The following is a 17849-nucleotide window of genomic DNA, read 5'->3' as shown; positions in this document are numbered from 1 at the left end:
AGTTTTTGTGGACTTATGATAAATTTTTTTTCTATTTTTAATTTTTATAATGTTTTTTTTTACATATCTGCTAATTTTCATTTTTTTAAATTATTCGAGCACACACTCGAATTATTAACAATCTGCTTCAAAAAAAAAGAAAGATAAGAACATTGCCGGAACAATTCATCGTAGGAAGTCAATTTAAAACGATGCACAATGGAACCCATTAAATGTGCACACAACGTTAAATATTTTGTCTAAACAAGAAAAGCCCCTTCTGAATATCTTAATTAGGAGCTATTAGCACAAAATATAAAACAAAAGTTCTTTTCACATCGAAAGTACAGAAACTGCAACACACAAAAACTTCATCTTCTTATATTTTTGGGTCAACATTAAGCCTACTACTCCATTCTAGACAGATTTCAATGGCTTTGGAGGAAAAGAACGAAGTGCACACAAAGAATATGCATTTAAAAAACTGACTACACCTCGATATAATTGCAATGCACATCTTTTATGTCAGAGTCACAATAATATACAAAATGTGACATGAATGAATAATGACAAAAACGTTGCATTAAGCCTTATTATCTCTAATATTTTTCACAAGCTAACACACACACAACACAAAATAACATCATCTCATCGCTTCTTCTGCTGCCTGCCTGCTTATATTATTTTGAACAAAAAAAAATTCTTTTTTTTTCAACTTATAAAAAGTGCATAAGTAGTACTCCAGTTGAAACAATATTTTATAGAACGGGGAAAAAATGGTATGACGAGAAAAACATTTTTTGAAAGTGACAATAATATGCAAAAGGCATTGTGTTACGAAATGAATGAAGAAATATGTGTGGGGTAGTGGGGTATTGTGATGAATTCCATGTCAATATTTTATTTTTAAGAAAAACTGATATTTTTTATTATTTATTGTTTGCATAAAAATGAAAATTTTATAAAGAATATTTTTTTTTTTGAAAGCCTGCTTAAAATTTTTTGTTCCTTATCTTCTTTGTGTAAAAAGTTTAAATCTTCAAGAAAAGAAATTTTTTTATTTTTCCTTTTTTTGTTCTGATTTTTAAAAAATCATTATTTTAATATTGAGTAGCTTTTATAAAAAATTTTGTATTTTAACTTGAATTTTATTCACCAAATATTCCAATTTAAATTTCTTTAGAAAATTGTTAAACATATTTTTCAAGATTTTTTTAAAAGTTTTTCTTATAAACGTAGTCAATAATATTTTTAAAAAATTGGAAATTCCTATTAATGAAATTTTTTGGTGAAGATTAATTTTTTTTATTTCGCAATTTTTTGACCTCAAAAAAATAGAATTATCTAGAAATTATCTATTGAAAAATTTTATTTTTTTAAATTTCTCATATATTACAACAAAAAATGTTTTGTTTTTTTCCTTTGAAGCCTTTTTTTTTTTGTTCAAGCCGGGAAATTTAATGCCTGAAAAATTTTCCTTAAAAAATTTCGTGACGAAATTTTCTATGCATTTTAAATTATTGAAAAAACGTAGTATATGGAACATATACTACAAAAAATATAAATTAGAAAATTACAACAATCTAAATTATAAAAATTTTCACTAAAAAATTTCGTGACGAAGTTTGCCATGCATTTTAAATTATTGAAAAGTCGTTATTTATGATACCTCAAAAAATATCTAGAAAATTATCTAAATATAAAAAAATAAATATAAATTATTTTTTATCTAAATAATTATCTAGAATATTTAGATAATTTTTTTTATTAATCTAGATAAATTATTTTGACGACACCTTTATGAAAAAAAAATTGATAAGTTTTTCATTTATAAATTCTTAAAATTTAAAAGTTTTAAAAATTATTTTTTTTTTTATTTTTCTTTGATAAAATGGACCTCATTAAATTCATAAAACTTGACTTTTGTCTCAAATTTCACATGTCTGCATTTCTTCCTGACCAACTCTCCAATGACATTCCTTCCTGCGCGAAATGCCTTCTCGACGAATGCAGGTTGTTATTATTATTGTGGCAACATGCGAAAAAAAAATATAAAACTGAAGAAAAATATTCACAAATATAAAAGTATATAATATGAAGTCGACGTGCCTGACCTTTTTTTCTCTTATTTTTCGAGATGCAAACAAACCAGCTAGCATAATAATAATAAGTATCCTTGTGAGAACGAGTGTGTGCGGTACTCGAGTATGCTTATGAATTCATCTGAAAAAAAAATGTATATTTCTATGAAAAAAATAGAGTGGATATTGTGCAATATTTTCTTTTATTTTACTTTTCATTAGATGGTCGTCGTTTCGTTCGTTCGTCATCGTCGGATGATGAAAATAAATGTATTTTAAATATTTATGAGGCAAAGTTTTTTTTGAGAGGCTATTGCCTTCAGTTTTTATTCCTTTTCAATCAGCATGCCGTGCTTCTTAATCCAAAAGAAATATTTTTGCTCGACTTCACGAAAAACTTTACAGACGACGTGTCTTTGTCTCGCGCGTCTTTCATCGCATCTCGCAAAAGGAATTTCTTGACTTCTTTACAAAGACGAAACTTTTATTTCACGCGTAATCGGACCGAAATAGGATGATGACGATGTCGACAACAAGGACGAGAACAATAGAAAAACTTTTTAATTTCAAATTGAGTGTAAATGGCTGCTTTTGTATTCCCAAATAAATTTGTGATTCCTTAATAAATAACGAAAGAAAAAAGTTTGTCGAACACGTTTCTAGGTCGCTTCAAGTTAACGATGCTCACATTCTTCTTTTTTTTTCACTGCTTCTCAGGGAGCTGAGCTGTAATTTAATTCTGATTTGTTTTAAGCGACGTGATGCCTTTTAATTGTGTCATCCAGCAGCAACTGTGAGGTAACACAAAAAAAAAGTAGCAGAAACGGGTAACAAAAACAATAATTTTATATGAAATAGGACCGACAATGGCAACGACAACGACGGTGTAAAGCAGAAATAAAGACGTGATTTAGTTGAAAAGTTTTTAATTTAAAATAAAACAATAATGTCCTTTTTTCTCTGACATTTCCTTTAACTGTACACTTTTTTGTTGCCCTCTGGCGTGCCCGGCATATAAAACGGTCAAAATTAAATAAAACGAAAAAAAAAAGTTATAAAATTAGCCGGAATGTGAATCAAATACACAGAAGCAGAGGCAGGAAATTCAAGAGGGGAATGGAGATGTCTGGTTAATCCAATCCGCTGTCAACTAAATACATGAGTGAACATCAAAGCACAAACGGCCACTTTATAACTTTTCACATTTATTCCACACTTTGCAAGCAATTTTCGCGTGCTGCTGTTTAAAATAAATTGGTCATTTGTTTGAACCACTCGACACAAAACTATTTGTGTGCTCTCTAACATTGTATGGTTGTTTGTACGTTTCATATCAAAAACAACAAAATAATAACAAACATTGCCCCCCAAAAAAACACCATCAATACAACGGGAATTGAGGTAGTAATGGCCCCGCCACGCAATCATTTTTCGCATCATGTGAATAATGTGCTGTTTTTCGTGGATGAGGGTTTTGAAACTTTGTACATTGTATAATATATTTGTTTTTCATTCATTCATATATTTACCGCATTTCACGGAATTTTGAAGAAAAAGTATCGTTTTCGATGGTCTGCTGTCATTCCGTGAAATTTTACGTAGATATTTTAAGTTCAAAACTAAAATAATTTTGAACGTTTTCTTTTTATAATAGTTTTTCTAATATTAAGCCAAAAACAAAACTCAAGTTGATATGAAGTTGAATAATTAATGAGTAGATGAGTGTTCTTTCTTTCACATTCAGTTTTTTTTTTAAAGTTTAAGCAATTGTCAATAGTTACTCTTAAATTCAAAAGTACTCTTACTTCACATATTTAACGTATTTAGAATGAACTTAAGCAAACGTAATTTTAATATTTTTATAACCACGATTATTCTCTTGTGATGTTTATTCTTCCGTCTCTAGAACCCAAGTGACAAATCGTCAACTTCAAAATGACGATCCGTCTTATTCTCTTGCTCTTGCAAATTGGCTTCTCGTACGGGATTGGCAAAGCGTCCTCGCTTCTTGAACCCCCAACTTTTGCTGGCTTTTTCCGACCGCTTGTATCATTTGAAGCATTTTCGGTTCCTCGTCTCGTCGTCGTTTTGTATTGTTATTTGTCGATCTTGACTGAGCGGAGCTAAACTTGCGGGGGCTAGACCTACTTGGTTTGTGGGAGGACTTTCCTTCTCTGGCTGTTTGGGGATGTTAGGAGATTGGATTTCTTGGAATCCAAAGGTGCAAGATATACCAATTTATAATGAATTTAATTAAACGCAATTTTAATATTTTTATAACCACAACGTCAATTCCCGTGTTGAGTAGTGACGATTGAAAGCTGCCTATTAGATTCATTGCTAAATGGTAGAGGCCTTGAAACCACTTCTTCAACTAGACTCTTCAGACTTGGCAAGTAAGAAACCATTATTAGGCAAGAAAATTTGTGTAAAAGTTGTAATTTTCTGACACGTTTGATGTGAAGGATCCTTTATGAATCAATTAAATTACAGGTGAGATTTGATTAAAAGTGTCTATATTGGACCTGAAAAAAAATTAAAGAAGAAAATTTTAATTTTTCTTTAAATAATAAAAAAATTATAAAATGCTACAAATTCAAAAAAAAGCTCCTATTTAATAAGATATAGTTTGATGCAAATCCTCTTATGCAGTATTTGTTTCTTGGAGATTTCAATAAATTTTAATCTGAGAGATATTTAAAAAATAATAAATCAAACAAAAATGCGCTCAAATGTCTTAATTTATAACAAACTATGTCTTTAATTTTTTTATATGTACATTCTTTCGTGCGAGCAACCGCTTCCGAAAATATATTTCAACGAGAAAAAAGCAAATTTTACTGCTGTACACTACTTTCGTCGTCGTCGTTTATTTATAATATTTTATTTGATTAAATTATATTTAGCACGTGAAAACACGAAAACAACAAAATACTTAATTAATATTTAACTAATTAGTACAAGCATATGGCGGCAGAGTGCAGATTAAACTTTTGTGACGGAATAATTTCTCCGAATCAGTGAAGCTAACCTCAATTATAAGAGAAATGTAAAAAGCTCTCTAGAATTAATTGAAACTACTGCTTTACAAAAATCCGAGGTTATAAGATTTCAGTAAGAAGTGATGCAAAAAACAAAGCTAGTTAATGCTAGTCGTCATTGCTGACCCGGAAAAAACGTAACGTGCAAGAAATGAGCAACAGCAGGATACAATAAAATAAAACATTGTTAACAGAAGCGAAAAACTTTTTATTCGCTGTTATTTGTGTAAATTTTTATGCACAGGTTACTTTTTTTTTACCCATTTTTCCCTTACATTTTTTCCGTAGACTTTTCATTTTCAGACGAACGACGTGAAGGAACAAAATTGAGTTACCATAGATAGCTAGAAGATACAGACGATCCACAGACACCACGTGACTAGAAAGATGATGAACTAAGGCGCATTTTTATTACTATCTGAATCTCCGACGAATGTTAAAAAAAAACTCAATTTTACTGCGAAAAAAAAACTTACACCTGAAATAACTTTGATGTGCAAATTGCGATGATACGCGAATGTCTGAATATTTATACATGACGCGCGACAAGCGAAAACACGAACGAACGAATGAACAAATGATTGAGTAAATATGTACTTGATAAGCATGGAAATGAGAAAAAATATCAGGTGTGGATCGACTTGGCAGGCAATGAAACGGGCACGAAATGAAACAAAAAATGCGAATGCTGGACATGAAATGACAAATTTCCTCACAATAAAAACGCGCACAATTTCCGTTTTTATTGTGATACCAACAAAAAAATATTCCCACAATCCCGATCAAAACACACATCCATGTGCTGTGATGTAACAGTAGATTTATTTCACAACAACCATATTTTTATGGAATTTACCATATTTGTGCTACATTGTTTGTGGTCAAGTTTGGTTTGAACCATGTTGAATTATTTTTGCTTTTTAACTATTAAAACAAAATAAATCCAGCTACTCCAGAAACTTCTGCAAATCCCATAGGTATTGTAGAAGCAAATTCAAAACGATATCATGCAATATTCTGTAATTATCTCCAATTTTCAATATTTGTGGTTTGTTGAAATTTTACATGTTAAGAAGTTCATCAAATCGAAATTACTATCGAATCAAGTATTTTCAAGAAGTTCAAATTGAAAGTCATAGTAGGAACTTAGTCTAGGAATTTTTCTCAACAAGAAAATGTAATGAAAAACATCTTTATAAAATATCATGAATCATTGTGAAATATCCATAAAATCTTTAAGACTTCTTATTGCGAAAAACTATTAATCACATCACCCGATATCAGCATTTCATCGGGAAAAATGGCAAGAGATTTTTTTGATGGTTTTGTCAAGGCCTAAAGTAGTAAAAAAAAACTAAATTCAAAATTCTGGAACGAACCAAATGGATTGTAAACATTTTTTAGTTCATTTGGGTATATACAAGTACCTCTTTGACATACCCGATCTCACTAAAAATGCATAGAAACACTTGGGTTCGTTCTAAAATTTTAAATTCAGATTCTTTGGACTACTTTAAGCCTAACTAATACAAAACCATTAAAAAATCTTATGACATTTTTTTTCGATGAAATGCTAATATCGAAGGATGTTAATGTCTTGTTAGGACAAATTTCTAGGACAAATCCAAGTTATGCACAATTTTATTAAGACATAAATGTCAAGGACGCGATTTCTCTTACAGTAAAACTTTTCCACAATTTTATTAGTTTTCACTTAGGGAGTTAGCTCAGTACAGTGGTAAGCGTATCTGACTGATGAGCGTAAGGTCGTCGGTTCGAGAAACGAAATCATGAAAAACTTTTCTGACTCCAATCGTGCTCAAAATTTACTGAGATCTTTTAGAAACCCTTTGGGACCTTCTGGGAGAGCTGAGTGAATTTTGAGGGCGCCTGCTTGGAATGTCCCCGTCGTTTACTGAGAAAGCTTACGATTTCAAAGTATGAAGTACAATAGGACTCTTTAGAGACCGCGGTGCGAGCCATAATAGACCCTACCCTACCTAGTTTTCACTTTTGATCAAGAAAAACTCGCTGACTTTATTAGCACATCGTTAAAAATATCGTCTCTATAGTCGTCCGTCCGAAACCCAGATTTTCTTTAAGAATTTTCGTAAAGCTCATTATCAACCAAACTTCTTCAGATCAGTTCTTTGAATCAATCTTAATCAAAAGGCAAGTTATCAAATGAACTAGTATTTACTAGCATTAACATTATTCTTAACTATTTGTATCTCAAAAAAAACTTAAAAAGATTTAATCAATCGCTCATACTTTTTCTTTCTGCCTTAAAATGATTAAAAAACTGATTAAAAATGATAAAAATAAACATTAATTATATTTTATAGCAAACTTACCTTGATTTATCCATGCTGCTCATTTTTGATGTCTTTATGTTCCTGAAAAAAAATTATTTGTAAAACTACTACTTTCGAACTCGAACCTGCTAATTCAACCAACATTTTTTTTTATTTTATTTCACTTGTTATCGCACTATTAGAACGATATATGTACGATTGTCATCGTCATCATTGGCTCTGACACATACAGACGACGGAGCAATTCATAAAAGATGTAAAAAAAAAGTTGTTATCCGATGCACAATTTCCCCATTTTCCACATTTTTCCGATGATATCAGTATGTTGAACACACATGTAAAAAACTTCAAGTATGGGCAATTTAAGATTGTTCTCGTTCATTCATTGTTTTAAGAGTGGGACGTATGTTGCGCAAAAAAAAAGGACATGGAAAAAATGGAAAGGGTGACTCAACAAGAGAGTCTCCCTCCCGCATGAAGGGTCCAAAGGGAAACAGGTGCGATTAATCATGTTACCAGTAAAAAAAATTATCGACTGTTGGTGACAATTGAGGGGGTGGATTTTCTTATTTTTTATTTTTCTCATAAAAATCTCGGAAAAAAAATCAAAACTGTAATTTACTGAAATGTTACATGAAAAACGCGAATTAGCAACAGGAAAAGTGCAGAATTGTGTAAAATGTAAAGTGGTCTATGTTTAAGTAGCTAGCGAACGACCGAGAATACATTCATGAAAATCATGTTGATGATAGCGATGTGACGTGTGAATAGAGAATTTTTTTGCACTAGACACGTGTTGGGCGCAAGGATTAATGCACGTTCGTTGAATTAAATATAGTTTCGCGTGAGTATGCCGGTATCCATTTCAATGAAAGGAGTCATGAAGTGCGTTATTAAAAGGCACAGAAAAATGTATAATAATGCTACTTCACGGGGAAAAAAAGCAACGCCATCACACTACACACAAGAGATGAGATTAAAAGTATGTCAGAGAAAATAATATCACCAAGGCTACAAGGCACTTAGAGTCCTGCTTGCACAAGTACCATTTTTGCATGCGACGACGACGATAACGTACTCTTGTGAGAAGAGCGGTCGGCTTAGAATAATATTAGTTACCTAATGATTTGCCACTTGTGTGTGTGTCGGTTGTCGTCGTCATTCTCGTTGACACGAGTTGATGATGCAGAAGTAAGAAGTGGGGAATACAATCGAGGTCATTAGTTGATATTGCATAATTAGTGTGGTGAAGTGCAATATTTCACACCATGACGACAAATTGGATGACCGACGTCAGGCACATGTCTCTAGCATGTCTCAATTAATACTTGAGTTACCCCTGCTAACTGGGAAATTGCATCGTACTTTTTTATGGGGCACTTTATTAAGAGTCGCATGTTCATTTTCAACCACATGACAAAATCAAATTATCTTTCCAATGCACATTGTAAAATTTTTAGCCTAATTCATGTTTCAAAATTTCTCAAAGCAAGGTTTAAACTAAAATTTTTCTTAATCATAATTACCTAAAACAAATTTTTCCGTTCTCAAAGCGTATTTTAATTTTTTAAATCTAATGTATTTTGTTCTTAAGTCATCACGTACTGGCAGAAGAACATCCAGTGAGCCAGGTAGAGAGCTACAGACCAACATCCCACCACAGGCTCTATAACGACAATGGAACTCATCCTGGGTTTCTACGACAGGTGGTGGCCGGTAGAAACAAAACACAACCAAATCAAATAGATGGATTTCAGCAGTTCATGATAAATAATTAGAATTAAAAATTTAAAAAAAAATTGTGGATTTCAATAGCAACCCCAGTTTTTACAGGACAAAATTTTTAATGATAAAAAATTAATGGGAAAAGAAAGCTAAAGGTAGAGAGAAAGTTTTTTGTACTCATTATGAATTTTCAAAAATCATTTTTTTTTAATATTCACCCCAATAAACATTCTTAGTTTTTTACCCAGTGGATATTTTGAAAATGTTTTCAACATTTTCTTTCTACTGATAATTCCAAAGCACATTCAAATTATTGTGTTCTTTTGAAAAAGTTCCAGTCTTAGTCACAAACTCTCAATATTGTCCCAGTGCAAATTTTAATTTTTTTATTCAAAATATGAATGCACTTAACGACATTATATACCTACTATTTTTTTTAACAAAATATCTAAAAATAAAAGAAAATTAAAAAATTATTCATTTTTAAAAATAAAACAAAATTTAAAAAAAATATTCCTGTAATTATTGATTTTTATCAAAAAATTACAACTTTTAAATATTTTTTCACTAAATAAAATTCTATAATAAAATGTTTAAAAATTGTTCATAAATTAAAGTTTTAAAAAATTAAAAAAAAAAGGTTTGAAAAATTTTTAAAAATAAAAGAAATTTGTTCTAATTTTTTGAATAATATAATTCTCTTAGTTCCTTCACTAAATTTTTTTTCTCTTTTTTTTAATTTTTAAATCAATCTATGTGGAGCAGCCTCAATATTGAAAAAACTGTTGATTTCATGAAATGACCTGAAAAAAAATTTTAAAACGCATAAAAAATAAAAATTTTCAAATAATAATAAAAAAAAAATCAAAAAGTATTCAAATGCATTTGACTCATTTGTTTCACGACAGCTTGTTTCATTAAAAAAACGACCTGCAATACCCTGATAAAATTCGCATGTTTTTTTTGTATTTTTATTTTGACAAAAAATACCGAAAAAACAATCGTATTTATATAAAAATATCAATTTTTGTTCTTTTATTATTATTATTTTTATACGTCCTCTTGTTTATTTTCGTTTTCATACATTTTTATGTGCTCTTTGGTCGAAGCCCAATTGTTGTGCATTTAAAACCGTAGCCGCTCATTTTTATTTATTGTCCATCCGTACAATGTTCACGTAAGGTCAGTTCTCTTTTTTTTTTACACGAAAAAATTAATTTCGGATCAAATGGTGCATAATCTGGACTTTTATTTATTTGCATTTTTTTGCAATAGGGAGACAATTTTTTTTTGTGCGTTTCGTTACAAATTGACATGGACAGTCGAAACCACAATAATAAAAAAAACAACAAAAAGTGTCATTGTTATTTGCTGGCTACTTGCTAACGGTAAAAATAACGTCAGTAAAGTAACGTCATAGCTCGTCTCTCGTGGGATTAAGCTTGAACTTTTTTTTTGTTATTTGTTTGTTTGGGACCAAAAAAAGGAAGAAAATTAAGGTACTTCACGGCGATATCTTTTAAGCTTATTGCTAGGCAGCCAATTTGCGCATTAGACGCGACACTCACCTTTTCCTTGGTGAAAAATTAAAAGTCATGATTAATGACGGACAAGATCCAGCCAATTAAATATTTTTTTTGCTCTTCTCTCACTTTTTCTCGGTAGCTTCTCCTTCTTATTTTTCATATTTCTTAAATCAACATGATAATAATAAGATGAATAACGTGAAATTTTTCATGTCTTCAAGGTATTTTTCTTCCATCTTATTTTTCTCATGTTTTTTTTTGCATATCCATCCACGGAACGGAGAGACGATCCAAAGCTATGTCAAAAACAATAGAATTTTTTCTCCCGTGAGTGTTCCTAACATTGTTATAACAATAATGCGAAACAATATGATTAATGCCAGGCAGACACAAGGATTAATAAACAGAGTGAACATTGTTCGCAATAAAAATTGGATCAAGTATCTTCTTGCAGCAGCACAAGACACGTCATCGTATGTCCATCGAATTTCATCGTTGACTAGCTAGGTGACAAAGTATGGCAAATCGTGTCATATTGTCCTGTCCCCGGTATTTATGAGTGTTTAAAGATATTTTTTTGATATTAATACGTTTGTGAGGGGGGATTATCTTGTCTGGCTGTCTACTTTATATGCGTTGCGTCGGTTTATAATCACAATATTATATTATTATTATAGTCTATCAGCAATAATAAAATAGCAACAACAACAACACCTTGCTGGGGAGGAAATAACATGATTATCCCACACTTTTTACTCTATCGCAATTTTATGGCGATTGATTGAGATTTAAAAAAAAAATATTTGGGAAAAGTGTTCAATTTTTCGGAGATAAGAATTTTCCGTGAAAGATAAGGAAAAGATTTTTTTTCGAAGATGTTTTTATCTTCATTAATCTTTTATTTTCCGGAAAATTTTTATCCATAATACGTTAAGGATTCGGAAGAATTGTTTTGATAATTTATTTTTACGGAAAAAATATCTCTAGGTTGTGTTTTCTTCTTTGATTTTAATAATTTATCATAAATTAAATTGAACAGGAAATGGATCAACTCGGCATCAAAGTAAAATGCAAAAAATTTCCATTAACGAGTAAAACGTAAGTAAAACTGAAAATGGTCTTAATTTTTTTTTTCAGTAAAAATTCGTGAAATATGAATATTTTTAAAATAATGCCTTCTATCGAATTTTATTACACAGTTTACACAAAAAAAAAAATTAATGTGTGGGTTGAAATCCTTGGACCATTTTTTCTAGAAGAAAGTATAACTGTTTCCAATTATTTAAACCATTCAAAGGAAAAAATGACTAAGTTCGATACTCCTCTTCACTCCAGACGGGTTGTCATTTATTTATTTTTGGACCATTTTGGATTTCTGATTTCAGTGGCGGTATTTAGCCTTAGAAAGTATAACTGATTCCAATTATTTAAACAATTCAAAGGAAAAAATGACTAAGTTCGATACTCCTCTTCACTCCAGACGGGTTGTCATTTATTTATTTTTTTGTTTCATGGGCGTTGAATCGGACGTTTTTTGGTCTTCAAGATTACCAGATCTCTTGGATTTCTGATTTCAGTGGCGGTATTTAGCCTTAGGCACCGAATTTCTGTAGAACAAAATTCTTTAAAATAGACTCCAAAATTGTTGGAAAAAAGCCTAATAAACGTTTCAGAACTCATTGTCAAAAAAATTCGAGTGAATCCACCACTGATTTTTTTTTTTTTTTTGTATAAAAAATCACCAAAAAGTAACTGAAAGTAAAATAAAAAAAGAACAACTATAATAAAATCGTTAAAGCAGAAAAAATTTAAATTAATTTTAAAAAAATACGTTAGTGATCCATGATCTATAAAAAGTTTTGAATATCAATTTATTTATTTTTGAAAAAAAAAATTAATTCAGCTTTAAGTTAATTTTTTTTTTTTTAATTTTGTCGCTTCAAATTTTTTTTCTATGTTTTTGTCCCCTGTCTCATTTCAAAAGTTGAAAATCCAATGGGACAAAAAAAGTTTGCTTAGGTTTGCCCTTTTTGTGTGCTTAGGTGGGTCACTATATAATCATCAAAAAAAGTTAAAAGTTTCATCAAAATTTACCATTTTTTGATCTTTTTCCTTATTTTTTCAAGAAATTCTCAAACTTTTTATATTTGTATGTATTTATATCTATGTTTGTAAGATATTTGTATTGAAAAACAAAATTTAACTTGAATTTTCTTCTCTAAAAATAATTTCAAAAAAATTATTTTTCAAAATTTTTTGACAGTTATTTTTATGAAAATTTTTTTTGTTTAAATTTTTAACTTGAAATACTCTGAAATCAATTTTAAATCATCAAATGTCAATGTAAATACAGTATAATCTCCCAAAATGGGCAGATCTAAAAAAAATCTTAAATTGGGTACTATAAATCTGAAACTCAGCACCCCAATTTTTATGAAGTTTGAACCAAAAATTCAAGTTTTATGTTTATTTTGAATATTTCAACTAAAAAATCGTTTCAAAAAAAAAATAAAATAGAAATTCAAAAAATAATGTCTTAGTAAAAATTTACAATAACAGAATTGACTTTCTTTTATTTTTTCATAAAATTCAGAGTTTTTAAAAATTTTTAATTTAATTGATAGAATTAAAACAACAGATTTAATTTTTATAATTAATTATATTTCGCTTTTCAAAAACATGGATTTTCCCTACCCTACATTATTTTATTGCAGCATCCTTTTAATTATTTTTCTTTCAATAAAAAAATTATAATAATTAACTCTCAATTCGTTACAAAAAGATCTCTCAAACAACAAATTTTTATCAATATCATGCATATTCACTATTAATTTTTATCATAAATTTTATAATTAAACCTTTTATTTATTTATTTTATTTTATTTTATTTTATTATTATTGAGGATATTCAATATCAATAAATTTTTTTAATAAAAATTTTCGCTTTTTTTTCGCTACAGTTTCGTGATTCATCAAAATGCATTCACGTGTAGATAGTAAAAAATGTCAATAAATATCATAATTTCATGGAATGTTTATGACTATGTCGTTGTTGTTGTGTTTTGTTGTGTTGTGATGTCGTTATGTATACGCATCAACCTACACAAATACGAATATTTGATTTTTTTTTCGTACTAATTTGGAATGATTCATATTTTTATATTATTTATTATGTCCATATCTATAAATTGGGTAGTATTGTTATTTAATAATAATAATTTTTGCAACGACAAGCGAATACTGTGTAATAAATGGCAGAAATGTTTTAACAACATTAATTGTGTCTCTAGTGACTAAATTTTCACGATATTCTATTTTTTTTTTGTTTTTTTTTTGTTCAGTACGTTGGCAGGTCTTACAACTCGGTCGTCATTCGACTAGTGAGTGCTTGGACACGTGTTGCGTTGCAATTTTTGCACAAGACGTGATCATCGAGCGGATAGCAGCCACGTCCCTCGGCTTCGGAAGACAAAAGAAGTCCACAATCCTCGCATTTGTAGCAATTTATGTGGAAGCTGCGATCGAGGGCGACAACACGAACTGTTTCATCTTGTCCGGGCTCTGGCATGATCGGGAGATGGCAAACGCAGCAACGGGGAGCGAATTTTCTAAAAATGTAAAAATTTTTTAAATTATTTTAGGTTTATAATTTTTTTTAATAAATTTTGTTATTGAAAAGTCAAAAAATCCAGTAAGAAAGAAATTTTTCAATGTTTCTGAATCGAAGTTATTAAAGAAATTTAACAGAAATTTAAATTTTAGAAAATATTTTTAAGTTTTTTTTTTTAATTTTTGCTTATAATTCTGTTTTGCTTTAAGAATTTTCTTTAAAAGTATTTTACAAAATGGACTATTTTTGATTTGCTTTAGATACCTAAGTCAGATCATAACAAAAATATTAAATTAAAATAAATTAAATTAAATTAAAAAAATAAATTTAATTTTAAAAAATAATGTGATTAAAATTAAATGCTGATTTTTTTTTATTTAAAAAATTTAAAATGAGAAAATTGGCAATTTTTTCACTTTTACGGATAAAAAAATAAAATTTTACAAAAAATGAAACATAAAATCTTAAATTATCGTTAGATTTTGTAAATTTAATTCAAAAAAAAAAATAAATAAATAAAATAATTTTTTAAAAGAATTTTTCAATTATTTCATAAAAAGTTTAAATATTTACAATTTTTCAAAATTGTTTTAAGGGAAATAATTAATTTTTTCAATCTTTCTCAGCATTTTTAGAGACTATTTATCTAAAAAATCAATTACTTTTCGTTAAAAATGATAAAAAACTTGAGAAATTCTATAAAAATTTCTTTTAATTCAAGAAAAAAATAATTTGAAAAATAAATAGAGCTCCAAGAAGACTAAAAAAATTAAAAATCTTCAAAAAAAATTTAAAAATCTTCAAAAAAATTTAAAAATCTTCAAAAAATTGAAATTTTTTATCTTAAAAAATTTGACAATAAAATTTTTCACAGGAATTTTCAAAATTTTTCAACTTTATAAGACTTTTGACATTTTTAAGGAAAATTAAAAAAAAAATAAAAAAAAATTAAAATCTTACTTATGGAAGTCATCAATGCAGTGAATTTGATTAGTCGCATCCACGGTGAAGGGAATCCCGTCTAAACTTTTGTGACAAACGACGCACGTGAAGCACTGCGGATGGTATGGCTTGCCGGTGGCTCTCAAGATCCTCTCGAGAATCGGTTTCAAACAAACTGAGCATTTTTCCAGAGTATTCAGATAATCCGCTTCACACAACGGCTTCCCATCCAACGCATAGAAGGGCTTTCCTTGCAAATTAATTTGACACTCGTGACACGTGAAGCAAACAATGTGATATAATCGATCCATTGCCGTGCATCCGGAATTTTCGCCGACAATTTTCTCGCCACACTTGCTGCAAATGCCCAAATCGATCTCTTGACTACTTGTACCATCCATCGACTGCACGAGGAGATCTGTGAGCGCATCCACTTCCGACACCTTCGGTAATCCCGCCATTTTATCGATGCCGATTTGACTGCCGTTCGCATACGACGTGTACAACGAATAATTTGAACGGGACGACATCTGACTTGGCGTTCGCGGATTAATTGGCTCATAGATGCTCTCATACGTGGACGACCCTCCAGTGTAAATTCCGTAATCCGACCCGTTATTTGACTGCGGCATGCCGTAATGCGCTTGTTGCGGCTGCGGCGGACCCCGAATTTGCTGATATTGCTTTGGCGGATAGGCGGGCGGCGTATTTGTCGCTTGCCGTAACTCGCTGTATGACGAACTGACGGGACTGGGGGGCGGCGGAAAGTCATCCGATGGTAATTCGTTATTTATCACAAGTGGAGGTGGCGGCGGCAAATCGTGATGACGCAAATTCGTCAAGTTGGCATACGTCAACTGACCTTGCTGCTGACAATTTTCGTAAATTTGACCGCCATTGTTGTTGTTGTTGTTGTTATTGGCAGGCACGGTGCCATATTTGACGGCATCTCGTTCAGCTTTTCGCTGTAAAAGCATTTTGCGGTGTTCCAAAGCTTCTTTTTTGATCTGTAGCTCGACGGCGTCATCGAGAGTCACTTTGCCCGACGGGACATTGCTGTACAAATGACTTCCACCGAGCGTCGCACAATATTGGGGCTCAATGTATTTCTTCACGTTAGAACTTCGGGGCACCTAAAAGCAAAAAAAATTAAATTAAATAAAAAATTCGTGAAAAATCTAAAAAAAAAAAAACTCACAAGAGGCGTCTTGCTTGGAGCAGCATCCGCCTTCTTATTCGGCTTTGGCGGAACTTGTGGAGCTTTTTTCGATAAAGCCTGATAAATAATTGGTTCCTCTCCAGACGACATCCGCAATTTTGCCATTTGATCCTCAATTGAAGCCATTTTTTCTAAAAAATAAAAAATCTGTGAAAAAAATTCCAGAACTAAATTAGGTCAGTGTCTGGATTCCTTCGAATGTTAGACAACAAAAAAAATACAAAGAAACCGCACCTTTTCACTCGAAACGCAACTCTTCACTAAAAGTGACTAAGAAATCACGTCTAGGCCTTGCACAGTAATCACTTTTTCACGGTTTTTGCTTTATCAGCAAGTAAACAGTGGGCTACGCAGTGCACTTTACTAATAAAATTGTTTGTTTTAAAAATATTCTTCTTGTAAAATACACAGGTGATTCATTATTCGTGGTATTTTTCTATATATGACACAAGTTACTTTCTCACTGGGACGCTCCTTTTGGAATTTCTCGCCATATGACTTGCGCAGTGGGAATGAATTTTCTGATTGGAGTTTCAAATTTAATCAGAATGAAATGTCGTTAAATCTGAAAAAAATAAAATTAATAAAAATATAAGATTTTTAACAAATTTTTTAATTAAAATATTTTTTTTCAAAAAATTTTAATTAAAAAAAGATTAAAACAATTTACAATGGATTTTTGCAAAAAAAAAAATATTTTTTAATATTTACTGCAATTCTTGTGAAGTCATTCCGATCATTCGGAATCATGTAGATTTTGATACGGTTAAAAATATATGTGTTCAATTTTTATTTTTTAACAAAAAAAAAGTAGAATTTTTTAATTCAGTTTTTTAAAATAAATTAATTTCAAAAATTAAAATTAATTTCAATTTAAAAATTAATTAAATTGAAATAAATAAATTAATATAAAATAAATTAAATTAAATAATTAAAATAAATAAATAAAAAAATAAATACATATAATATAAAATTTTATTACTGTAGAAGAAATAAATTTGATAATGAAAAAATCTTTTCAAAAAAAAAAAAATAATAATAATTTAAAAAATTTTTATTTGTTTTTTTAGACAATCACAATTTTTTACATTCAAAAATTTTAAAATATAAATTTAATTAATTATTTTAATAAATAATGTATAATTTCATTTATTTATTTAATTTATTTTATTTTTACAAATTTTTTCTCACAGAATTAAATAAAATAAATATTGTTTTTTTTTGTTCTAAAAAACTCAGTGAATTAAAAATAACAGATTTAAATTCTAATTATTATATTTTTATTTATTTATTTATTTTTATTTTTTTTAAATTGTCATATATTCACCAAAATTTTTAAAAAAAATTTAAAATATATCGGACATTATATTTAATAAAAAAAATATATATATTTTTATCAAATTAAAAAAAC

General features: G+C 29.5%; 1 protein-coding gene across 1 annotated transcript; it reads right to left on the bottom strand.

Moving 5' to 3' along the window:
- Positions 1 to 13340: 13340 nt before the first annotated feature.
- Positions 13341 to 16870, bottom strand: LOC134834719 (thyroid receptor-interacting protein 6). Its single transcript, XM_063849472.1, has 4 exons — positions 16673 to 16870; positions 16418 to 16569; positions 15238 to 16352; positions 13341 to 14275 (listed from the first exon to the last, which is right to left on the bottom strand). The coding sequence occupies exons 2-4, from the start codon at positions 16562 to 16564 to the stop codon at positions 14023 to 14025; spliced, it is 1515 nt and encodes a 504-aa protein (XP_063705542.1). The 5' UTR covers positions 16565 to 16569; positions 16673 to 16870; the 3' UTR covers positions 13341 to 14022.
- Between the last annotated feature and the right edge of the window lie 979 nt (positions 16871 to 17849).

This window comes from Culicoides brevitarsis, chromosome 3, assembly GCF_036172545.1.
Source record: "Culicoides brevitarsis isolate CSIRO-B50_1 chromosome 3, AGI_CSIRO_Cbre_v1, whole genome shotgun sequence".
In the NCBI taxonomy this organism is placed as follows: Eukaryota; Metazoa; Arthropoda; class Insecta; order Diptera; family Ceratopogonidae; genus Culicoides; species Culicoides brevitarsis.
This window is presented reverse-complemented; position numbering and strand designations above follow the sequence as displayed.